General features: G+C 30.4%; 4 protein-coding genes across 4 annotated transcripts in view; 2 read left to right on the plus strand and 2 right to left on the minus strand.

Annotated features, from left to right (window-relative positions):
* Positions 1–3,410: 3,410 nt before the first annotated feature.
* On the plus strand, positions 3,411–7,281 carry LOAG_03830 (CK1 protein kinase; the record flags this gene model as incomplete). The annotated part of the gene is made up of 7 exons (XM_003139367.1): positions 3,411–3,512; positions 3,706–3,882; positions 4,664–4,745; positions 5,252–5,364; positions 5,809–5,933; positions 6,260–6,356; positions 7,153–7,281. The coding sequence occupies 7 exons, from the start codon at positions 3,411–3,413 to the stop codon at positions 7,279–7,281; spliced, it is 825 nt and encodes a 274-aa protein (XP_003139415.1).
* An 864-nt stretch (positions 7,282–8,145) lies between these two features.
* LOAG_03831 (WD40 repeat protein) lies at positions 8,146–11,617 on the minus strand. Its single transcript, XM_003139368.2, has 9 exons — positions 11,418–11,617; positions 10,923–11,024; positions 10,554–10,814; positions 10,113–10,300; positions 9,702–9,790; positions 9,415–9,490; positions 8,923–9,031; positions 8,645–8,732; positions 8,146–8,403 (listed from the first exon to the last, which is right to left on the minus strand). Exons 1-9 carry the CDS (start codon positions 11,547–11,549, stop codon positions 8,303–8,305), a joined length of 1,146 nt encoding a protein of 381 aa, XP_003139416.2. The 5' UTR covers positions 11,550–11,617; the 3' UTR covers positions 8,146–8,302.
* A 1,436-nt stretch (positions 11,618–13,053) lies between these two features.
* LOAG_03832 (RNA polymerase Rpb1) lies at positions 13,054–24,424 on the plus strand (the record flags this gene model as incomplete). Its single annotated transcript, XM_003139369.2, has 27 exons — positions 13,054–13,097; positions 13,174–13,312; positions 13,823–13,972; positions 14,188–14,347; positions 14,480–14,670; positions 14,985–15,098; positions 15,233–15,367; positions 15,557–15,715; positions 15,997–16,193; positions 16,438–16,599; positions 17,129–17,297; positions 17,632–17,802; positions 18,044–18,145; positions 18,273–18,465; positions 18,704–18,926; positions 19,095–19,218; positions 19,730–19,927; positions 20,078–20,238; positions 20,561–20,746; positions 21,401–21,588; positions 21,745–21,815; positions 22,039–22,174; positions 22,393–22,559; positions 22,968–23,082; positions 23,295–23,452; positions 23,580–23,701; positions 24,049–24,424. 27 exons carry the CDS (start codon positions 13,054–13,056, stop codon positions 24,323–24,325), a joined length of 4,212 nt encoding a protein of 1,403 aa, XP_003139417.1. The 3' UTR covers positions 24,326–24,424.
* An 894-nt stretch (positions 24,425–25,318) lies between these two features.
* Positions 25,319–26,554, minus strand: part of LOAG_18420 (hypothetical protein) — a gene marked incomplete at its 5' end in the record, with an annotated part of 2,140 nt that continues 904 nt past the window's right edge. The window contains 2 exons of the mRNA XM_020451079.1: positions 25,319–25,797; positions 26,072–26,275. Of these exons, the coding sequence (XP_020305170.1) occupies positions 25,609–25,797; positions 26,072–26,275 (393 nt within the window). The 3' untranslated portion in view covers positions 25,319–25,608. The remainder of the gene's footprint in view (positions 25,798–26,071; positions 26,276–26,554) is intronic.

The raw sequence follows: 26,554 nt of genomic DNA on the forward strand, positions 1-26,554 counted from the left end.
TGATCAGGTACCATTCATTAATTATTGGAAAAAAAAATGATCAGGTACCATTCATTAATTATTGGAAAAAAAAATGATCAGGTACCATTCATTAATTATTGGAAAAAAAAAAGAACAAAATTTCTCATACATAATAATTCATTCATTCATATCAAATAATCAAAAAAAAGGAAGTCAAAGTAAAGACAATTTAAGAAAGGAAAAGAAAAGGAAGTTTCATCTATTTTTTGAAACGTAATTTGTATTAATTGTTTCACGTATTCACACGTAAAACGTGATGGATAACATGAGTTTAAGTAAACCATATTATCTTAATGATGAAACGATTTATTAGTAACACATTCTGAACTAATCATCATATAAACATTACTTACATTCACGTTAAACGTGAGAAATAACGTGACTTAAAGTAAACAGTAAAAAGAAAAATAAAACTATATTTAATAGATATTTAATAATTTTCATGAAAAAAGAAACAATTTAGAAAAACAACTTTAGCTAAATAATCAATTATTAAAATATCTCATAAACTTTAATATACCCTATGATAGGAATAAAACTAACAATACCAATGAAAATACTTCAAATAACCTTTGAACTATCATTTCCTTTATTAATTAACGTATAGAAAGCTGCCATGAAAGTGGAACCATTAATGAAATCAAAAGATGATGAAATTTTAAAAATGGAAGTATATGTATTAAAAAAATGCAACGATCGAAACATGTATGCCAATTATTAGCTGCTGGTAAAACATCATCCTACAAGTATTTATCATTTTTATTACTTTTTAATTTTAAAATTTTAATTTTAATAATTTTAACTTTCAAATTCATGATTTAATTTTTCTTTTTCTTTTTTTTTTGATGCTTTAATTATTAAGAAGTAATGGAATGAAAGTAATGATAGGTAATCAGTAAATGTGCTATTCTTAATGTTATCAGTATGCAAAAATAATAAAGAAAAATTATTAATTTTAATTTCATTTCCTTTTCTTCTTCCAAATTCTTCCTTTTGTTTTTAATCGATATAAAACTGTTTTTTGATTATCCATTTCAATTATCCATTTCAGTTGTTTATTTTAATTATACGATTTCTTTCATTTCATATTTTTCATTTCTTTTTTTTTTTTGAAATCATTGTATTTTCGTACATTTGATATGATAACATTTGATACTAGATGTATTAGAATATCTTATTTCAATTAATATTTACATTTCCTGATAAAGCGGAAAAGAGAATTTTACTAGAAAGATAAATGATAAGCAAGAGAGAGAGAGAGAGAGAGAGAGAGAGAAAGAGGGAGAAAGAGATGGGAATTTTAGTTAATTGCAACAACATCAATGCCTAATTATTTAATTACAAACTCCACTTCTTAATTATTTAATTGCTAAACGGAGGAAATTTTGGCTTTATTAGAATGAAACATATTAGCATGACTGTTGCAACCACCATTCCACTTTCTCCATTAATTAATTACATTAATTACAATTGGACGAATATTAAGTTTGAATCAATATTTTAAATTTTGAGTATAAATTTTAAAATGTAAAATTAATGAATTACAAAATAACTGAAATAAGAATTACATACAAGCACGACATCCATCCATTTTTTATAATTTTAAATTTAAATAATAAAAAAAATATCGTCAAAATTCAAGCACTGTTTAAGTATTCCATTTCAACATCTCTATGATTCATACATTCGGCCAATGTATAGGCATCCAGTAGTATTTACCCATATGGGAAGGTAAATTCTTTCAGGAAGGCAAAATTTTGCCCAAATATTGCTAAATGCTTTTCATGTAAGTTAATGTAAAATTAAATGTCATAGTGATTTTTTGAAAGAAACAATATTAATGACAAATTTACATATAAAATTAAATAGTTTGTTTTTTTAAGAAATAATACTAATTACAAATTTAAATGTAAAATTAAATACTATTCATTAAAATCTGAACTATGATTCCATTTTTGACAATTTTTTACCGAAATATTAGAAATAGAATTACAATTCAAATTTTGAAATGCAAAAAAAAAATTAACCAAAAATTTCAATTTAAAAATAAAAATTTAAACTAAAGTTTGGTGTTGAAAAAATTCAACTTAACGAAGATTTATGCATTATTCATTTATCAATTAGTGTAAAAGTATGAGAGAGACAGAGAGAGAGAGAGAAAGAAAGAAGAGGAAAAATATGAAAAATGATAGCTTAGAAAAAAAAAAGCAGCGAAATAAAAAAGAAAACAAAAGAAAAGGAAAAAAAGTAGACAGAGAGAGAGAGAGAGGAAAAAAAAAGTGAATGGAAGAGGAAAAAAATATTTTATCATATCATACATTAATAGATTTTTTGTTTTTCCCCCCCAAAAAAAAATCTCTAAAGGAATTCAACAAAAATTAAAAAAAACAACGATGAGAGAGAGAGAGAGGGAGGGAAGTAATAAAGGTATGGATACAAAGAAGGAAAGAAAAAATGAGAGTAGGCGGGAGGAATATGAAAAGTTTAGATATAAAGAGGAAAGAGAGAAAAAATATTGCAAGAATATTTAAATATATTTTATCCGAAAAGAAAAAGATTGAAAACGGAAAATGAAAGTATTTAAAAAATTATCTCTTCACTATTGCAAGTGGGAAAATTAAATTTCTTAAAAATTTGAAAAAATTTTCATTTGAAGAAGTTTTAAAAAAATTAAACATTTATTGCATAGATGAGGGAGAGAAAGGGAGGGGGAACAGAGAGAGAGAGAGAGAGAGACAGAGAGGGAGGGTGAGATATGAGAAACAAAGAGGGATGGAGACAGAAAGAGAGAACGAACAAAGAGAGACAGAAAGAGAGACAAGATTGAGGCATGAAGGAACCGAGAGAAAAGGAGGGCGAGAAGAAGAGGGGGAGAGAAAGAAACAGAGAGAGAAAAGAAGAGAGGGAGAGATTGTGAATTGAAAAAAAGGAAAAAAAAATGATTTGTTATTAGCTATTATGGTTGAATATTCTCGATAATATTAAGAATTTCACACAAATATTTCAACAATTTCAAATATTAATTGATACTTTAAAATTTTTAAATTAAAATTCCAATTTATTCGAAAACTTTTATGACTTATAAAATGGTATTTAAAATAGAATAAGAATATGAAAATAAAAAAAAAGAAAGAGGAATGTTTAATATTCATTTTTCTAATATTTAAATTAGATAACTACCAAAGAAATGAATTGAATTAAATGTAAAATTGGAAATGCTAAAATCATTTCAATTATAGTAACTTTTAAAAAGGAATGTTTAATATTCATTTTTCTAATATTTAAATTAGATAACTATCAAAGAAATGAATTGAATTAAATGTAAAATTGGAAATGCTAAAATTATTTCAATTATGATAATTTCTTTTTTTTTTTATAGTTTCATGATAATGTCACTATTGGGAAGAGAATTATCAGATATTAGAAGACGATTACATGATCGTAAAATGTCAATTGGAAGTGTTTTAAAAATTGGCATACAATCAACAACGGTACTACTAAACAAATATTTCCTATTTAAAATATCTTTAATAAATGATACGATAACAAGAAATATTATTTCTTCATATTGAAAAGATATGAGAAAAAAAGAAAAGGAAAAAATTTTAATTAAAAATAAAATAAAATAAAATTTAAATTATATTTTAATGATTGAAAGGATAAAATGAAATGAATATCATATAGGCAATACGTGATTTGCATAAAATTGGCTTTATACATCGTGATATTAAGCCAAGTAATTTCGCAATGGGTCGTGATCAGAAAGCTAATATCGTATTTATGTTTGATTTTGGCCTAGCACGACAAATTATGCTACCGGATAAGGATGGGAAAATGAAACTTCGTGAAGCCAGAAAAAAGGTTTTCATTTCTTTTTTTTTTTTTTATTTTGAAATATAAATGTGAAAAAAAAGGTTTAGTACGAGAAGGAATTTATATTTTAGAAATAATTTTTACAAAACTAGTTTAAAAAAAAAACAGGAAATTAATTACAAAGTAGTCAATTTCAAATTTATTAATAATTTAATATTTCAAATTACAATGTTACAAAAATGGTTTAAGTAATTAAAATCGTATAAAAAATAAAAAATAAAATGTAAAAAAAATAAATAAATAAGAAATAAAATGAAATAAACTAAAATAAAAATTAAACAAATTAAAATAAATTCAGAAAAGTAACAAATGAAAAAAAATTAAAAAAGCAATTGAAAATTCAAAAAGAAAAATTGAAAAACAAAAAAGAGTATTTGATAATTTAAGGAAAACAAAAGGGATTATAGGGAAGGTAAATTTAAAGTGTAAAAATATTTTAAACTTAAAAATAAAAATTGAAAAACTTTATTATATATAAATTTTTGGATATAATTTTACAACAACCAGTAACAATCATTATTATTATTATTTTTTTTTTTTGAAACGATAAATTAAAATTTCATCCACAAAATCACTCTAAAATTTGTTGAATTTATCCAAATAAAAATAATTTTCCGAAATTTTTGGTTCATTTAGAAAAAAATGAATTTAATTAATTCAATCGTAATTTCGATCAATTCAATTTAGGGCGAGATTTTCGATTAATCTAATTTAATCAATTTAATTTAAAATTTTAACCTAAAATTTGTCAAATATCACTGAATTTTAGGTAGCATTTCGTGGTACGGTACGCTATTGCTCATTAAATGTACATTTATATCGTGAACAAGGAAGGCATGATGATTTATGGAGTAAAATAATATTCAAAATTTTATTCTAAAAAAATTCGAAAATTACATCTTAAATAAAACAAAAATATTTTTTTCTCATTATTTCTAAAAAATTATTTCTAAAAATCTTTATTTCTAAAAAATTATTTACTTAAATATAAAGAATAAATTATGATTTAATAAGTAATAAATATTTTTTAAATGATATTATTAATAATTAGTTTGATTTTAATTAAATTATAGACTAGAAAACTTTTTTTGTCTTTTTTTTCTCAAACATTTATTTTTTGATTTATTACAATTATTGATTTATCATTGATAATTTTAATTGATAATTTTATAGCAAATAAAATATATTCAAATTGTAATTTTAAAATATAATTTTTAAATTTAAACAAAAAAAATAATTGTTTACAATATTCTTTTCTTAAAAGGTTTATATATTTTTCAATCATTCATTTATCATTGATAATTTGAATTGATAATTTTACATCAAATAGAATGTATGAGGATGATTCATTCAATAGGTATGTTTTATATGTTAATTGAATTATTATCATCAACATTACCATGGAAAGGTATGGCTCGAAAAGATAGTGCTCATGTAAAGCAAACAGTTTCTGATCGGATATTATTAGCTGTAAGTTATTTATTCAACATATATTTATTGTATTTGTATGATCAATTTATCATTGATAATTTGAATTGATAATTTTATAACGTCCTTACATATAATTAATCCCATAATTTGATGATTAAGTTATAAATTAATAATAAAATTTTTAAATTGTAGTCAAAAAAGAGAAACAATTACGGTTTGCTTTATCAGTTAATCATTGATAATCTAAAATTATGCTAAATTTATGCACATAATCAAACTTATAATCTGATAATTAATTCAAAAATTGGTAATAAATTTTTTAATTGCAACAAAAAAAAACATATCACTTGTTTAATCGATTAATTATTGGTAATTCAAATTGATAAGTTTATGATTTAATAAATCTTATAATTTAACGAGCAATTAAAAACTGATAATAAAATCCATAAATTGTGATAAGAAAAAAAGGAAAAAAACTTTAAGGGATGTCCAGATTGCTTTGGTGACATAAACAATCATCTCAAAAGTCTCACTTATCTTGATACACCAAATTATGCAATGTTTCAGACAAAATTCACGAAAGAACTTAACAAACTAAAAATTAAACCGTAAATTTTTTTTTATTTCCAATAAACTCTTACAATTATGAATTAATTACTACTTTCATCGAATAGAAAATCATTCCATTTTGGATTATTTTCTGCAATTATTCTTAAAATACAAAAATTTTGCTTAAAATTTCAATTAATCATAAATAATGGGTTAATTTGAAATTTGATAATAAGAATTGAATAGAATGAAACGTTGTTGAACGTTATAATAAAAATTAGATAAATTTGACAAATTATAAAATGATAAATGATTGAATAACAATTGGGAAATAAGAATTGAATAACTGATTAGTGCAATCATTAATTAAATTTAATATTGATAGATCGGGTCCATTTGAATGGAATGAGAAAGGTATTTTGAAACAAGAAACTAGTGCAATTGCAGAAAATGAGAAAGATGTTAAAGTTGAAATCGATAAGGTAAACGCCTTGACACTATTTTTTCATTTCTTTTATTTTAAAACAACGAAAATTCAGTTCTATTTCTCTTGTTTAGAAAAAAATATTATCATAATTAATTAATTAGTTAACTAATTAATAGTAATAAATAATAATAACTGTAGCATTTATAAAAATATCATCCCTTCATAAGTTTTACAAATAAAGAGAGATCTCAAGTTTCTATTTCTCTTGTTTAAAAAAAATATCATCATAATTAATTAATTAATTAATTAATAATAATAATAACAATAATAAATAGTAATAATTGTAGAGTTATAAAAATAGCATTCCTTCATAAGTTTTACAAATAAAGAGAGGTCAACATGCACCAGAGGCTACTTTTCCCAAAACTTTCTTATGGCATAATTTTTCCATAAAAAAATAAATTAGCCATCAATAAAGGTGTTAACAAATTGATAAGGCTCAGATCAACGCCTTTGATGATCGGAATTTGAAGCTTCGTTTAGAATTTTTCACTTTTTCTTCGAAGTTTTATGTTTTTTGTTGAAAAGGTTTCGATTTAGGAAGCTTATTCAAGCTATGATCGGTTTTTTATCACAGAGATATTATATTTTAATGAGGGAAAGAATATCGATTTATTTTTATGCTTTACTAATTCTATCCAATTTATTTATGAAATATCTAGAAGATTTGGCTAATTTAAGTAATTAACCCAAAAATCATTCAATCCATTCCTTAGCAATTCCTTTTGGTATTATCTTGAGAAGATCGATTTGAAAAAAAAAAAAACTTGAAACATAAAATGATATTGCAGACGGGAGATACGGATACGGGTCGTGTTGTGGATGAATCAGTTGAATCCGAAGAATCTGTTGGCGAAACTGAAACAACCAATTTAGCAGGAGAAAATACTTTAGAAATCTTCAACACCAATAAAAAATAAAATTCACTTCATATTTCATCTTTTTGTTTATCGTTACAATTATCTGATGAAGTTAAGTTTCATTTTTGTCATTATAAATATCTCTTAACCTTGACCCACATGTAACTACAAAAGTTATTCCCGTTATGAAAAAAGATTTAACCTTGCTAAAGGAATCACATATAATCATATACGAAGGTTGACGATAACTTCACTGGATTGCCTTTCTTTCAGTGTTACCTGCTGAGCCTTCCAGCACTGTCTGTTCTACGTAGATAAAGAACTTTTTTAAAATTTATTTCCGGACATATTAAGTAGATAATATAGGAAAAAAAAGAAATGCGAAAGAATAAATGTTGATAAGATGCTGTTGCTGCTAAACCATCAAAATGAAACTTGACATTTTTGTCATTGGTGCAGTTTCAGTTTAACCATATTCAACTGATCTCAATGATTGTGCAAAAAAAGAAAAAAAAAAAAAAAAAATTGAACGGAAATGATCAGACAATTTTATTGCTGCTTATGCAGAAATGTCAAAAATAATGAGTATCAAAAATAAATTGAGAGATATACTGAAAAAAAAAAAACAAACATTTTCATAATGAATAATACGCAGAAAATAAACAGGGAAAAAGTGCAAAGGAATGAATTTCAAAAATACTTGGCAAAATGTCGATATTGATTTGTTAATGTAAAGCAATTCAAAACTCATTATGAAACTCAGATTCTACAAGATGGACAGTCTTTACTTCTGAAAATCGCCAGAATCTATCCTGAGATATTTTTCATATTTCTCTCAGAAATATTATTATCCGATGCAGTAGGCACCTGCAACAATGATATATTCAACATACACTAGATACGTAAATAAACTATAAATTAAAAATCAACAAAAACTCATTCAGATAACTGGTCAAAGACCTATTCAAGGCTTCGGAAAATTCGTTAGATAAAAATATCAAGACAATTCATATTTAAATATCGCCACAGCGAACGATATCATATATTCTGACATATATATAAATACATTTAAATGTATAAGTTAAAAATCAGATTTCCACAAACGAATCGTACGGTCGTTTTCAAGTGCAGCTGATGCAATGATATTTTGCGTTGGATGACAATCAGTACATAGTACCACATCTGCAAAAAACACAAATCATTCTTTCTCTACGCAGTTTTCATTAAACACAACTGCCCTTGATACAACTGCACAGTATTATATGATACCAGTTATATGATACCATCTGTTTTATCTGTTTTACTTCGAAAGATGTAATATTTATAAAGAAGAATTACCATACAAAAGTTAAAATTTTGGTCAAATATGATTGACTGGGGATAATGAATTTAGGAAATCATATCAGATAAAACGAATGCTTACCTGTATGGCCCTCAAGTGTTTGTACAATCTCTTTAGACTGTAAATTCCATATGTAGACACGATTATCCTCCGAACCACTGACTATCCACTAAAACTAATTTATATTACAGGTAATCCATTTTCCTTCAGTGGAAAAAGATAATTGATATCATGCATGAATAGCATGATATCAATTATTTTCTTTTTTATATTAATAGAAATTTTCAGTTTAAATGGTATTCCAAATATAACAAATCAAACAATGGTAACATAAATCCGAAATGGAAAAATTGAATTACCTTGCCACCAGTGACAGAAAAATTTGCAAAGATACAGTACTTTTCATTCTTATGTCCAGTATAAGTTTTCAAACATTTGCCTTTGTTGAAATCCCAGAGTTTCAATGTGCTAAACAGAAATTTCCTCTTTATATTCCGTCATATAGCGAGCAAAATTAGAAAACTAAATGGAGAAGATTCATTCCACAAATAAAAGAAGTGTTTAAAGTGATAATTTGTTTAGATTAACATGGAAAGACTTAAATTGTAATCTACACTAAACGAACGGCTATGCCAGCTTGCACGCCTTTCGAACAAATATCCGTCATTCAAGTACTCTACAACTCTGTCAAAGCTTTTCAAGCATAAAATGAAAGCCAAAATGAATTCCCATCGAAATATTAGATGAAAACAAAATGCACAGTTATTGGAATTTTATTGGAATTGGAATTTTTCGAACGCTATTTTTGCAAATGTATTAATTGTGAAAACAGATATCACTTAATAACAAACCTGTCTAAGGTAGCCGCTAATATATATTTGCCATTTGGTGAAAATTTTACGAAAGAAACTGGAGGATTGTCATCATCTGAACATGATGATACTAATAAGTACAAAGTAAAAAGTAAGTGACAGCAATAGACGTCAGCAATAAAAACAAGATTTGGACAAACTTAAGTTTACTACACATCGATAACCTCTTCCCCGAAAATCAGCTATAAATTCTCTACCATGAAATATTCCAGAATAACGAAAAAGTCGACCTACATTCTGAGGATAGTTACAATATTAAGCCTTACCAACAAGAGTTTTAACGCACTGCCCGTTTGCAGTATCCCAAATTCGAACAAGCCCATCATAACTACTTGAGCAAATCAGTGTTCCATCCCTAAAAATACAGCGTTTAATAATAAAACTTTCAACTTTCTACTGTCTGCTGAAAATTACTTACTCAAAATATCTGGGCCAGATATTTTGAACAAGTAATTTTACTGGTACTTCATTTACTGATATTTACTATACTACATACCTATGCAACCACGGTACCAGTCACAAAAAAGCCAAAAGACTGCTAAATTGGAAAATTACAGGAAGATTATGTCGAATTGTCTACATCTTTTACAGCTTAAAAAACTTAAATATGCTTCAACATACATGTACTGCATGTTCCTGCTTTAATCTGATGCTGAACAGTACGTGACGATGATTACCTATTAAAAGAAACTGCAGAAACCGGATCGGAATGTGCAGGAAGGGTTTTAATGCATGAGCCTGTCTTTACATCCCAAACTCGAACACTTTCATCGAAGGAACCTGACACGACCAAGGACGACTGAGGATTGAAATTACAGCAGAAAACATAATTGGTATGACCTTTCAATGTCTTCAAACATTTGCTCTGCAATATTCATTATAATCATACTTTGTGTAACAAACGTCTAATTAATAAGTTGAAGTAAAAATTTATAGCCATTTCCCCAGAAAATCCTTCTCATTTCTGTCCCTACTAGTCCTAGCGATCTAAAAACCTAACTTTAATTAAACATTAATGCGTTTTAAAATATGAAAATGTTCCATCGACAATGCTAAACTTTGGACAAATCACTCACTAGGTGTAACCTCTAAAAAGGGAATAAAAAGGAGATACATACGCTCATAACATCCCATATTTTCAGCGTTTTATCATCCGAACAAGATGTTATCAATCGATGATCTGAGGACCAACAAATATCCGAGATTCCAAGTTTATGTCCGGTAATCGTTTTTTCTATCTTACCATCCTGAGTATTCCACACTTTGATTGTTTTATCAGCACTAGAGCTAGCTAGCAATGAACCATCAGCACTGAATTTGACAGATGACACAGCTTTCGTATGACCAGATAATATATATTTAATGTCGTAATTTGGGACCTATAAAAGACCATAAAACATATTATGTACGCGGAAAAAGATTATGAAAGGAAAAATAACAGTGAAATTCCTAATTTGCATTTCCACTCATTCGTTGGATGAACATACCGCGGCAGATGGTACATTCGTTGTGTTGGTACCATTAGGTGTGTTTTTCTGATTATCATAGACTGTTCTAGTGTTACCGTCTCCTTGAGCACTTTCTATCTTCTGCAATAATTTTCAATCATTTTCTGCATTCAAAAGCAAAAATCAAGTTAATAAACGTGTTCCTATTTTTTTAATAAACGTAGCAATGGTATCTCGACTACTCTATATATTAAACTGTGAAAGATATTGCATTTCACACATTACCGAAAAAAGGCTTCTTAAAAGGAATTTCACTTTGGAATATTATTTGAAAAAGAAGCCATTAGATGGTTGTAGATTTTCCAGAAGAGATATTTAAAGTGCTAACAATAAAACTATTTCATTCAAATTGAATTCAATGCGAAAAAAAGAAAGAGTACGATAAATTGTACGATGACAAATTGTACGATAAAAGAAAAAGTACGATAACAAATTCAGCTAAATTAATAGATTCGAAAAAAAAAAGTATTATACAGATTGTTGCTGTTGTTGCTGCGGCTGTTGTTGTTGTTGTTGTTGTCCGTTGTTCCCCGACATTTGAATAGTTAAATTCCCATCACCACTACTGCCTAAATTGCCAATAATACCGTTGATTGAACCGCTCATATGTTTATCACTACAATTATTACCACCACTTATGCTTCCAGCAATTTCCTTGCAACAGTCCTGAAATTAACATTATGAATCAAATGATTTGAATTTTTCGTGAAAAAAACTGAAGAGAATTTTAAGTATACGTAAGTAAACAAATGTATACATGTGTTGTTTTTTTTTCTTAAATACATACATTTAGTTAGATCACATATGTCACATACTTATTTTCTTCATCCCCTTACTTTTACGACAAAGTTTTTATACGATAAAGTTAACGTATTAAGTTAGTCTTCTTACTTCTCCCTAACTAACTCTATTATCACTTCTTATCACCCATTTCATTCTTACGTCAAATCGAAGAGCTACCAGAATCGATGTTAACTACTATCAACTCAAACATAGCTACTGATGAGTAATTCCTGGTTCGTACATCCGGAAATATCCTGGAATAATGTTGTGGGCAGATTCGGTTACTAATGGGTTAGGGGTTAAAGGTTACTTCTTCGCTCTCCACTTTTACATATCAAAAATGGAACACCAAAATGAAGCAAAACTAACTGTCGTACGCAGTAATTTGTCATTAATTCTTCCCACCTTTTTTTTTTATTCTAATTCCTTCTCTCCCTCTCTATCTCTTTCTCTACTCCCCTTGCTCTACCTTCCTTTTCCTATTTCCCTCTTTCCCCTCCCTCTCCTTCTCTCTCTCTCTCTTTCTCTTTCTTGAAAATCCTCCCAATTTTAAAATCATTCTAGGGTAATTATAAATGACAACAGGTTTACCATCGTTTACCTGAATTTATCCACTACATATGACACGATTTTTTTTTTATATTTGTTACAAACTTATAGTTTATTTTTGTGACAGTTGTCACATAAGTAGAATTTCCATTTTTGTCCTTAAAAATTACAAAATTATTTATTGTTTTAGCCAAGAAAAAATGTAAACAAAAGTATATCAAAAGTAATGTAAACAGAAGTATATCTGTCATATCATATAAGTAATAAATTATCTATCAAATAAACGTGTAATAATATTTTTCATGAGATAAACACGTGGCGGAGATAATGATTGTGTACATTTATTTATCATCGTATGTGTATATTTATTTATCCATTCATTTGTATTCATTTATATATGTACATTTATTTATTAGCGTCTCCAGTCTTGCGCAAATTTCTTGCAAAAAAGCTTGTTATTCCAGCTAGTAAGCAATTGTGGATTTAACCAATAATTGAATGTTATCTGATAGATCGCACCATCTATTCTTAGCTATTCTCTTAGTGCACTTGAAATTTCCAGAAATATATCGGCCATATCAAACTGTAATTATTATCATATTGAACTGAGATATTAATTGCCGTGTTCCATTGATTCATTTCATTAGCTTTTAATTTTACAGCCGCAGTATTGGTTAAAATTTTATGGATTTCAATTCGTGCAATTTCCGCACTGGATGACTTTTTCGGATTTTTCTTGAAAAATTAGTCGACGAATTCACTTCTTATTCTGATCGATATGGGTAAAGAACAGTATCGTGAATCAGATTTGGCACGCAAAGTGTTAGTTCCATTTTTTATTTAGCTTAATTTTTTTTTTCAACTCAATTTCTGTTTCTGTCTACTATTGCTTTTCCAGAAGTCGTGTGCAATTTACGGCTGGTAATGCTGAATCAATGAGGCAAGTAGCACATATTCCGGTTTTCAACAGCAAATTGTATGATGAAAGTCCCGGTCGTTGGGTTCCGATTGCTCACGGACCGCTCGATCCACGTTTAGTATGTCTTGTGTATTTCTTCCATTAAAAATGATGAATGTCTCCGGCAGACTATTCAGAATACCGGGTGGCAAGAAACATAAGTGGAACTAGTCAAAGTTCAATTTTTTTTTAATATTATATGCAACTGTTTTACTTTACCAATCAAGCGAAGTTTTATTTCCGCGCGAACTGTTGCTATCAAAAAAATCGGAAGCAGGGCATAACATGAAGAGTTAACATTGCAGTATCTTACAGTGTTATTTTGCTGTATTATTTTACTATTCTTTGCGGTAATGAGTAGCCGTTTATCGGACAATACTTCGTTCATTCTTATCAGTACAATGTTAGCACTATCATTCTGTTACTTTCGAACTTTGTTTGTTTAGAATTTATTAGAAATTTTGCAACGCTGTTTTATTGCTTGTAAATATTAGATAATTCAAGCTATTGATGTTTAAGGAATATAATTGATATTTCTTTTTGTATCCATAAGTGTTGCTGCTTATAAAGTTAACTGCCTTGTTTTCAGGGAACTTGTCAAAAGCAAACTGACTGCCAAACTTGTAAACAAAATTTGGTTGACTGTGTTGGTCATTTTGGTTATATTGATCTTGCAATACCTGTTTTCCATGTTGGCTTCTTTCGCTTGACAATACAGATGTTGCAATGCATTTGTAAGGTACAGTTCTTTTTTTCCAAGTTTCTTTTTTAAATAATCAACTTTTCTCACTATAGCTATTTCCCCAGTAATTTGATGACCAACTGAGATGTATTGTTCATGGTTGACGTATAGTGAATCACTTTCAAGAGAACCAGATACATTTGTGTTCTATACACAGTTATCGATAGCAGAAATATAGGTGTATTAAATGTTTGAGACTTTGATGGTTACAGTTTTGTTCTGCGATGTTGATTACTGATGAACAGAAGAAAGCATTTTTGCATCAGGTTAATAATCCAAATCTGGATTATCTACGGCGGAAAGCCCTTCATAAGCGTATCGTTGCTGCCAGCAAAAAAATTACTGTTTGTAATAGATGTGGGCATAAAAACGGTTAGTGTTTTAATGATGAATTCATAAATATTCGGATGAAGTGTAGTGGCTGAAAAGATTCCAGTTTTCTTTTCTTTCGAAACTTTCAGGGTTTTTTTTCAGTGTATGTTTTTTGAAAAATATAATGTTTAGGTATTGTAAAGAAAGCGGTTGGTGCAGTACTGAAAATAGCACATGCTGAAGTAATTCCTGCTGATAATTATTCCGAATACGTTTATGCTGCGCAGGAAAATAAGGAATTACAAAATTTATTACCAAAAACGAAATTCACTCTATTAGATCCACTCCAAGTACAAGTTTTGTTCAGCAAGATCGAAAAGGAGGTGCGTATAATTATTATTGCACTAAAAAATGTTGTCTATCACAGTTTTTATGAGATTTTGGAACCCATTGATTGGATCCTAGATCGAACTAGGTATTGAAGAAGTTGGCGATTTATTTCCCCTCATCTACTTTCCCCGATGTCTAAGCAGTATTTTTTTTATGCATTGAGATATCTGCCAACCTTGAACAGTATATTTCAAGCTAATATGTTCCTTACAATTAGTTTTACCTTTGATTGGATATTTTTTTCGAAAGAAAGGCCATGATATCGATTAATGAATTTTTGCTCAGTTTGTCGTAAACCTTTTTCCAGGATATACCACTATTGATGGTGCGCTCGGCAGATACGCCGAAACATCCATCAGACGTTATTTTGACTAGAATACCTGTTCCGCCATGCTGTATTCGACCTTCTGTTGTATCTGAGGTAGTTCATTAATTAAAATGAATGGAATAAAAATTCACCAGAAATGCTAAATTGTTATCCGGCCAGTCTTTTTGCAAATAACATCCAATTTCTACTTATTCTACTTCCTAGACTCTAATATTTCTGAATTGCAGGTGAAATCGGGAACAACCGAAGACGATATCACAATGAAATTGTCCGAAATTATGTTAATAAACGATGTCATCAAGAAACACAAAAAAGAAGGCTCACCGACCAAAACCATTTCGGAGACATGGGATCATTTGCAAGTAATTACAAAATTTAAGTTGCAGAAATGTTTATTGTGTAAAACATGATACTTTCGGATAAGTTTCACCTATTTGCTTTCTTAAGGAAGTATAATTGCTATATGCTTCTAAAATTATTTGGACCTGGTATATATGTATGGATATGTATGCTGTATGTCTACATGCTTTTTGGTTTTTCTTTCTTTTTAGGTCCAGTGTGCTCTTTATATAAACAGTGAATTGAGTGGATTACCACCTGATATGCAACCTAAAAGAGCAACGCGTGGATTTACACAACGTTTAAAAGGAAAACAAGGCAGATTCAGGGGAAATCTTTCCGGGAAACGTGTTGACTTTTCTGGAAGAACGGTAAATATTCGCGAATTTCAACTTAGGATTTGTAACCTCTAGAACTAATATTGCCAGTACGATATAAATATGTCAGAGAAAGGAATCATCTTATCACTTCGATGAAATACATTTCGAATATTGCACATGCCAGGAATTTTTTATACTATTCAGTTGAAAAATATTAAAGTTTTTAGTCAGGAAATGATCATTGACTTTCTTTAGTCCGACAATCACATATATGTTTATCTATATTGGTGATATTTTATTTCGAAATTTAATTTAAATTGGATCGTATTTAGGTTATATCGCCGGATCCAAATCTTAAGATTGATCAAGTTGGTGTTCCTGTTCATGTAGCGAAGATCCTCACTTTTCCAGAAATTGTAAATGAAGCAAATATTGAGCGAATGCGTAAACTGATTCTGAATGGTGATGACATACATCCAGGAGCAAATCATATTGTGGAGAGAGCAACAGGCAACAAACGCTTCCTTAGGTATGTGTCGAAACTTCACATCTTATTATTGAGAATCGACGTACTTTTGCATCCAGTTTTTTCATAAATTTAAACAATAATTCTGCTTATCATAATTTTTTCTTTATACTGATTAAATTATTTCACCTAGTATAACTTGTTATGCAAAGTAAACACTCTCCAAGATTTAGTAGTGAATTCACCCAAACTTGTTGATTAACCTTAATAAATTTGCAGCATAGAGCTTAGTTCAATTTAATTACAGATACGGCAATCGTCAAATCACAGCCGCACAGTTAAAAGTTGGTGATGTAATTGAACGGCATCTGGACGACAATGATATTGTGCTTTTCAATAGGCAACCTTCACTGCATAAAATCTCAATCATGTCTCATAGAGCAAAAGTCGTTCCTGGACGAACATTCAGGTATACCGTACTTTATTTCATTCTAACTTTATTTTCCAAATTTTTTGAATTGTTTTCTTCATCAATTTCGGTCATCCAAATTGCAAGGGTTCCATTGTGATCCAAAAATAATTATTCTTCTATTATTAATGCTGTCTAGCGGCACTCATTATTGAGATGTCATTTCTGATTCACATCTAAGACACTATAGAAGTTACCCAGCATTAGTTTCCTGTAGAATATCAGCATCTCTCAGAAGTATCATGGTACTAATTTAATTGCTTACCTTGATGTGTATTTTCATCAAAGTGTTGGTAGTTCGTACTTTCCAGTCTCTTCCACCCAGTACTCGACAGTTTTTTTCCACTTGATTTTTATCTTCTTTGACGTTGCGCAACTGTTGACACTTCCACTATACACTGAGATGATTTATCTTAGTTTTTTTTTTTTTCTGTTTTAGGATGTATGAAATATCACTTGTCTAATTCCTTTGGCTTTTTGATTTGATTGCAGCAGTTTTTCTGAAAATATTACAGTTCAGTTGATTTAGATTTAATGAATGTGCTTGCACGCCATATAATGCCGATTTTGACGGTGATGAGATGAATTTACATGTTCCTCAAACATATGAAGCACGTGCTGAAGCATCTCTACTAATGGGCGTCAAAAGCAACCTAATCACGCCGAGATCCGGTGAACCGCTTATTGCTGCTATACAGGTAAATAGTTTTGAATTATTTTCCTTAATTCATTAGAAAGCGTTTTTATGAGACTTTTAGCGTTCCTTAAATTTATACAACTCCCAAAAACTCCTGATTTGTGCTGGTGAAATTCGCCATTCAAGCATTGGATTCGCAGTGGCTTAGGTATTATTCCCGAAGACATGAAGCTGCAGAATGTCTTTCGTTTACGATCAGTTCATCTGAATTACCCATAATGTAATCAGTGAATGGATTTGTCAAGATGATCGTAAACATCATTAACTTTTTCTGTTTTGTTAAAGTAAAATGTAATTCAGTGCGCAGTTTTCGCAAAACTAATTGGAATTTTTAGGATTTCATCACTGGTACCTACCTCCTAACACACAAGGATAGTTTTTTCCCTCGTTCGGAGGTGCATCGTTTTGCGGCCGCAATCATAGACTCAAATTCTAAAAAACAGCAACGAATTCGAATACCACCGCCAGCAATTCTAAAACCAGCAGAACTTTGGACCGGAAAACAAGTGAAATGATTTTTTCTGAGTTGTGTGACTGTTGGGCTAGTTATTCGCTGACACAGTGGGATGATCTCGATTTCACCATTTCTTTAACCTTATCTTGTAGAGAATTAGTCGATGGAAATAATTTCGTAAATCTAAATGGATGAATGCAGTATGCGTTGGATTTTTAACTGTTCTGTTGCATTGAGGAACCATCTGTTTCAAGATTTTATGCAACCAAATTCATTCATTGTTGCTTTTGCAGTTAGCAGAACTGATTATAAGACCAGATGTGGATTCGAAAATCAATTTGAACTTAACTACAAAAAATAAAAGTTATACCGGCAACGAAGAATTTTGTGTTAAGGTTTGTTAAATATAAATAATTCAATATAGATTTTATTCAGATTGCTTATATTCAGCTATTTTAAGCTAACATTGTTGCGCTATTGTCATAATGTATAGTGTGTTATAAATTAGTGCAAACATTTCAGGATTCCTATGTAATAATACGGAACAGCGTCTTACTATGTGGAGTATTGGATAAGGCATTGTTGGGATCAGGCAGCAAAACAAGCATATTTTACATACTTTTACGTGATTTTGGTGAAGATGCAGCGATTGATGCAATGTGGCGACTAGGCAGAATGGCTTCTGTTTTTCTTAGCAATCGCGGCTTCTCTATTGGTACTATTAAACGTTTCAAATTTCTTAAATTTATATGAGCACGTAATCATCATTGCGATTGAAATAGAATTTTCATATCCCAACAGCTGTGATTTCGAAGTCTCTTCTTAGGTTAGATACATCAAATAGTATTCAAACGTTAATAAGGCGATTTGTCTTACTTTACTGAATTATGCAGAGAGCATTTTATGTTATATATGAATTAATTAATACCTTGCAAAAATTGATGCATTTGCAGGAATAGGTGATGTAAGACCAAGTAAGGCGTTATTAAAAGAGAAAAGTGATTTACTAAGGAATGGTTATAAAGTTTGCGACGATTATATTGAAAGTTTAAAAGAGGGGCGGTTAAAAGCACAACCAGGTTGCACGGAATATGAAACATTGGAAGCATTAATTTTGAAAGAGCTTTCTGCCATTCGTGATCATGCGGGTCAAGCGTGCTTACGGAATTTGTCGAGGTTATCTTTATTCATTTCAACTTATTCGGATATATGCATTTTTTTTAAAGGTATATAGAAAACAATACATGCATTTTTTTTAAAGGATATGCATATAAATGACAGCGCTATACTGATAATGTGCAACAGTTTTTCCCATTTTACCTTTTGTCATACCTTAATTTTCAGGCACAATGCTCCTCTAACAATGGCTGTTTGTGGCTCAAAGGGTTCATTTATTAATATTTCACAGATGATTGCATGCGTAGGTCAGCAGGCTATCTCTGGACACAGACCACCTGATGGTTTTGAGGTATATCATTATTTTCTAATAGCAAGAACTGCATAGGAAACCTTAAATATCTAAAAGTTGCATCCGATGCATTACGTTGTAGTGTTTATTATGTTATTACACGGATCACTAAGTATTTATTACAAGCAGTTTATTTCAATTTACAAATCAAATTATTTGCATAAGCTTTTTGATTATAGTGCCATCAGATTTATATTGCTGAGAAATGTAAAGGAAACGAAGTAGCCAAACAAAATCTCGTTAAATTTTATTTCTGTGCAGTCTTTTATTAATGAATTTACCCTTTAAAAGTTCTCGTGAATCAGTTCTTCACATTTTTTGATCTGCTATATACTCGGTTTTTCAGCGCTAAGCTCAAGAAAACCTTTTTTGCACTATCGATTTTCTTTTCATGAAATACATTCATCTATGATTTAGTGACTTCTTGTATTACTCGTCTGATAAATTTCAAGTTGTTATAAAGTTGTACTTTAGGAATTTCGAAATTTCACACTTATGGCATATTTTGCAGGATCGTTCCTTGCCACATTTCGAAAGACGTCAGAAAACACCAGCTGCGAAAGGTTTTGTAGAAAACAGTTTTTATTCTGGTTTAACACCTACCGAATTTTTCTTTCATACTATGGGTGGTCGTGAAGGTCTTGTCGATACTGCAGTAAAAACTGCCGAAACTGGTTACATGCAACGACGACTGGTTAAATGTCTTGAAGTGGGTTCATGATTGGTGATGAAAATTGAGTGTTGACAACATAGATCATGCATATTTTGTCCAGAAATTCTGACCAATAACTAACTCGATATAAAGAACTAACTTTATTTACTGTTGTTTTCAAAAACTATGGATTGATTCGCGCTTTAGGACCTATGTATAAATTACGATGGTACAGTACGTTCATCTGTCGGCGATGTAATTGAATTTAAATTCGGCGAGGATGGCTTAGATCCTGCGTTAATGGAATCAAAGGATGGTGGTGTCGTAGATTTCAAACATATACTGGAACATACTCGACATACAGTACCGTACGTTTAATTTTTTAATACCAGAAAAAAATATCGAGTAGTGTTTAATAATGTATTGTAGTGTATAGTCAAATAACTTTAGGGGTATATTTTTTCTAGACAAAAGCAATTCAAATCACTTTTTATTCTTTTTTACAGTTTCATTTTTTTATGTGATAAACTTGTTGTTGAAGTCATCTTTTCAGCCATCAAATCTTAATGTTTTTCTTCCTTGCCAAATTCACATTCCAAAATAAAACCCAAATAATGGCTTCTAAGGAAAGCTACAACTGCAAGATGTCAAATTAAAAGTAAAATGATGCGATAATTAATCACTACATAGGCATTCGACAGAAGATGTGGATATCACTAACGACGAAATACAAAAGATTGTGACAGATACAATTAATGAAAAGATCGGAAAAGAACATGTAATGTTTCGAGAACAGCTTGAATCTTTTATCAGTGAATATCTAAGAAAAACAGATAAATACTACAAACTTTCGAAAAACTGCATCAAACATATGGGGTAAGTAACAGTTTATTTGTTTCTATCGTATTTGGTTTAGATAAAGATTTCTGCATTTTAAATGTTATAGTTGATCTGAAATGAATTATTTAATAAAATATTTTGAAATTTTCTGGAAAATGGGAAGTAAAAGATCTAACGACATTTGTTTGGTGGAAATACTGGGTTATTCAGCCTCGTTTGTGCATAAGTTCTTTGAGAGATCTTTCCTTGTTTGTAAATGATATTAGGACTTGTATAGGGAAAAGACATTTAAATGCAAAGAATTTTAGAAACTGAATTGATCTAGTTTACCCGTTCAGTTGACATGCACTAGCAAAAGCCCACAAATTGTCATAATCATCCGATTTTTCTTCCGCATTATTTTCGGTGTCACTGAAGATCTGGCCTATCCCGAAGTTGTTCTTCCATCCTTTGTTCATCGTGTATACTCCTAATATACTCTCTCCAACATATTTGCTTTTTATTAACCGATCGAGTAATTCATGTCATTCAAACACTTTTAATCACTTGCAAGTTCATATTAATATTTATTAGCTTTCAACGGTTTAATGGTTGCTTAAAGATTTCTAATTGCTCTGCAATAACTTTTAAACATTGCCAGCATTTATAAATTTAGCGACTTTTTACTATTTCTTTCTGACAATCCAACAGGTTGATGTCATCAGAAACACAGTGTAATGATTGCAAGAATCAAAATTTCTTTCGAGAGACCGAAATTAAGTCGCACTGTTTATCACGTGCGCAAGCATTCGGCTTCGTTGATCTTTGTTCGAGGAAATTTAGACGTGCCATATGTGAACCAGGTACAGCAGTTGGCGCTGTTGCTGCTACTAGTATTGGTACGTTATTTACGAAAAATGTAATTTGCTAGATCTTTTACATGTGATGATCTTTTGAATTATTTTCACCTGCTTATTGAACCGATCGCATCAAGTTACTAGTCAGACATTTTGCATTTTATAATTGTTAAAATGGCACATGAAAAATATTTCCAGGTGAACCGTCAACACAAATGACGCTGAAAACATTTCATTTCGCTGGTGTTGCTTCTATGAATATCACTCAGGTATATTTTTGGCAGAGTTGATGTAACAGAAAAGGTTTCTGGAGCTCTGAATTACTACTTTGAACAGTTTCTCTCTTAAATTAAACAAAATTAGATATCACTGTTAGAAATGCTTCCACATATTGAAACGTTGAAGTTCCGTGGAAGTCATTCATCTCAAACGCCAAAATGATAGTGTCTTGGCACTGCCTTCATTTTGAGTCGAAATTTATGCCATTTTTAGGGTGTACCACGAATTAAAGAAATTATTAATGGTGTAAAACTGATCTCAACACCAATAATCACAGCTGCACTAATGAATGAAAAAGATGAAAAATTAGCACGACGAGTGAAAGCAAGAATTGAGAAAACAACACTTGGTCTTCTTTTTTATTTTTTGAATTTATTTGATTTGCATGTCGATTTTTCTACCAATTCTGGCTTCCCAGATCATCATTTTTGAATTGGAGTTGGGAAAATGATTGAGTTTTGGAAAATTGAATTGGAGTTGAAGAAGTGATTGAGTTTGGGAGGTTGAAAGTAGAAACTAAATTGAAAACTCTCGACATTGTGTCCTTATTGACTTTTCTGTCTGCAGGTGAAATCTGTGATTACATCGAAGAAGTTTATTTGCCGGATGATTGCTTCATTCTGTTAAAGATCAATGCGAAACGTGTCCGGCTCCTCCAGCTTGAAATTACAATGTCATCAATTGCACAATCTATTTGCAGTTCAAAACTACCTGTCCCAGTGAAAATATCGCAGGTTCATAATTGAAAGAAATTTATTTTATTGACTAGCGAACTTTATTTTCCAGGAACGGAAGTGCTAAATAGTTTACAGCTTCTACTAAGTGGATCACTTTTCACTCCTGCTACATTTTATAATCCTTGATTGATTTTGTAACGAAAACTAGCTGTCTTTCCTAATGTTTGGCGTGCTGGAGTTTAACAATTTAATCAACGAACTTACGTATATTGTTGAATGTCTTGCTTTGTCAATTTTCTTTCTTAGGATAACCTTCATATTATAGACATAAGTTTTATCTGCCTAGAGATTTTGTCTATCTTTGTAGTCTTTATTATCTTTTTAATGCTTATCATCGCAGCATTTCCTTATCTGTTTTTTAAACATCTTATCAGAACTTTACTATTCTTTGAAAACTATTTCCAGATTAAAATTTTGGGTAAGACAATTATGACAATTCGACCGCCAGAATTGGCTAAATGTTCAAAAATGATGGCTATTCAATATCTGAAGTATAATATTGGAAATGTTGTTGTGAAAGGTATACATACTTCGCCTCGATTTATTGTTTTAGAATCAAATTTTTATTCTACCTGAATATAGATATCCAGCTAGTTAGAGTTAACGGTTTCTGCGTTAATCGTTACTTAGCACATTATAAAAAAAGCTCGCTTGATATAATCCAGTCGTTAGGTGTTAGTGATTTATTTTTATTTATATGAAAGTAATTCATTATATAAAAATAATTTTCAGGTCTTCCGGGCATTGTACGTTGTGTGATTCATGCTGATGAAAAGAAAGGCGATTCTTATAAATTACTGGTGGAAGGAATAGATTATCGTGAAGTTATGGCAACAGTTGGTGTTGATGGTCGTCGGACATATTTCAATAACGCACTTACTGTTGCTGATGTACTGTAATTACTGATATCATTACCATGCGTTTAAGTTGAATGATCGGACAGTTCTGATATCCTAAATATTGATGGCAGGAGGCTCCTCAAAGGCTCAAAGAAGTTTAACATGGCTTTCTATTTAGGTACTTGGCATTGAAGCAGCACGTTCATCAATCATATCAGAAATATTGTCCACAATGGCTTCACATGGAATTGGTTTGGATCAGCGACATGTGATGTTACTCGCGGATTTAATGACTTACAGGTTTTTTTGGTTTTTGATTTGTTGGGAAAATTTTTTCGAGGTCTTATAAAATTGGTAATCGATATCTTACATTTGTAGCTTTTTGTATTGTAATTGGAAGACAGCACTGCTACAAATTAATTTTATCCGTTTCTTTTTATCCTCTAAGCTTGAATACCTGGGAATTCTCAGGTATACCAAATATCTTCTAGAGAACAAGATCGAAAAACTTCCTAATAGGAGTATTCCTCTATCTTAGCATATAACTGATTGTTTGCATAAAAAATCTGTTAGAAATGAATAAGTTTTTCATGCAGTTTTATATATTTTAACAATTTAGAAATTTTTAGAATAAAAATGTAATTTAGGGGTGAAGTACTTGGTATAACGCGGAATGGCTTGGTGAAAATGAAAGAATCGGTGTTACTATTAGCATCATTCGAAAAAACGGCCGATCATCTCTTCGAAGCGGCGTTTTTCTCGCAAGAAGATAAGATTTGCGGTGTAAGTGAATGCATCATTCTTGGTACTCCAATCACGATTGGTACTGGTTTATTCAAATTACTCCGTAATCATGGTAAACAGTTGACAATACCCAAAATGAGCACCATTTTTGAGTCGCCTGAATTTAATTTGAAATTGTAATATTTTGCACCTTTGTAAAACAGACAATTCATTTTATCTTCCGTCCCCTCAAAATAACAGTAAATTAAAATAGAGATAGAACGGCTGGAATCAGAAGTCATAAGAGGCTGATGTCTGGTATAAAGTAGGACTCTTCCTTTGTTTCTCAGGACATTTCATCTTTTTGTTGACTGTTAAATTTATTTCACGGAATGCAAATGCAAAATGTTCTCGTAATTTTTAAAGACTAAAACTTATTGTATGTCTTCTGGAGATGTGTTTTTGAAAGCAATCGTCCCATCAATTCCTTTTTCAGTTCTTATCAACAAAGATGTATTTTTGTTGAACAGCAGTACTAAGAAGTAAACATGATTAGGGATACTTACCGAGTTCTGCCCTCTAGGTAACGGTAAATCAAATATACATGACTCTCATGACTTGACATTGTGGTAAAATATTCTACCGAGTGTAAGTTCCGGTGAAAAATGAAGTAAACAACATAATGTTCCAAGTTAACCACATAATGCTTAAAAAATATGTTGTGTATTGATTCAGTTACGGGTTTTTATTGTTATACTTGCGCATATTGTTTACTTTTTAAAAATAGCTCAGTATTATTATAACACTTCCATTGTTGCCTATTGCTGTTGCTTAATTTTAATAAAGTTACAATAAGTGATCAGTTCATGTAGTCCTAGAAATTACTTTTGGACTGTGAGAATTTTCAATAACTTGATGAATACAGGGAACTTAAATCATTATCACAACTACGATTCACAATAAAAGGGAAGTTCATAGTTTCATTTTGAAATTCGCGTCTACAAGACAGAAAAAGTTGTGTTTCCTTCCCGTCTATTGCGTCTTCCCTAATAGATACTTCTCTAACTGAATAGGCGTATTCGGCGTACAAAGTAGTTGCCTACCTTGTTCTGTCTATATTTTTTTGAACAGATTTATTTTAGTTTGAAGCTTAACGGTAGAAAAACACCTCAATCGGATGAATCAGATGTATTGTAAATACATGAAAGCATGCATAATACAAAAGTAGGATAGGCATAGATGACTCTATATTGGAAGAATATCCAAAAGGACTTGAAGTGAACATATGGAAATTAAAAATTACACATATTTACATGAATAGAAAAGATCAAATAGTAACAGCTCGTATTTGAGGGTTATTCGAATAGCTACGAAGTAGAGCTAAATAAGAGCCGTAAAATAACGAAGAGATCAATGATAAAGTGAGAAGAATAAGAAGAACGATAATATGGATTTTGTTACATTGAAGATTCTCATTTGCAATATCAACGTTTTTTCTTCACTCCTATAGCAGCACATATATTCCTATTTAAACATTCCGAACATTTCGGTAAAACAGGTAAACATGTTTGCTGCCCGAAGCCGACTAGCAATTTATTCAATTCTTGCCACTCTTCACGTGGAACCAACGCTTCCAGGGCTATCCGAGATTCCTTGGGATTTGAGGTTTTAATCTGCAAAAATAAATTTTGGCTTAGATAGGATGCTCTCCTAACAATAACTTCTTCGCTGAAAATCCTACTCATTGCTGTTTCAAAAGTAAAAAATATATGGAAAATAATAAAATGCAAGATGAAGGTTAATATTTTCAGACTTTATTATTTAGAAAGAAATAAGCTTTCCAAGAACGCTTTTGTTATTCATTTTATGAATGAACTATATCACGGTATTATCACTACAATACATTTTGTTTCTATTGACCTAACATTGCTTTATGCAGTAACATACCCATCCAAGTCTGTTACTGATGCGATGAACATGTGTATCGACACCAAGCCCTTTCATCTGGTCCCATGCATTACACATCGCAAGATAAGCCATCTTTTCGCCAACACCCGGAAGTGAGCAAAGTTCTTCAATCGTATTCGGTATATCGCCATCATAACGCTCTTTCAAAATTTTTGCTACCTTCTTGATGTACAAAGCTTTTTTCTAAAACAAAAAAGAGCAGATTTTAATCAATTTATTTGGAAAAAAAGAAAAAAAAGAAAACGGAAATAATTTTGAAGAGAGAAAAAATTTTCAGTCCAGTTGATTACAACAAATATCCGTATTAATCGGATAGCTCCTTCCAAAACTCATTTACGTAGCGAAGCAACATGTTAAGCTTTGATGTGAGCTACCAGTAAGCTAAGCGCAATGCTTTTGTCTGTGCAAACTTTTTTAATCAAATGAAATCTAGAGAATAATGAGCACTTCATTATATTTTTA

Source organism: Loa loa (genome assembly GCF_000183805.2).
Source record: "Loa loa unplaced genomic scaffold supercont3.303, whole genome shotgun sequence".
NCBI classification, from domain to species: domain Eukaryota; kingdom Metazoa; phylum Nematoda; class Chromadorea; order Rhabditida; family Onchocercidae; genus Loa; species Loa loa.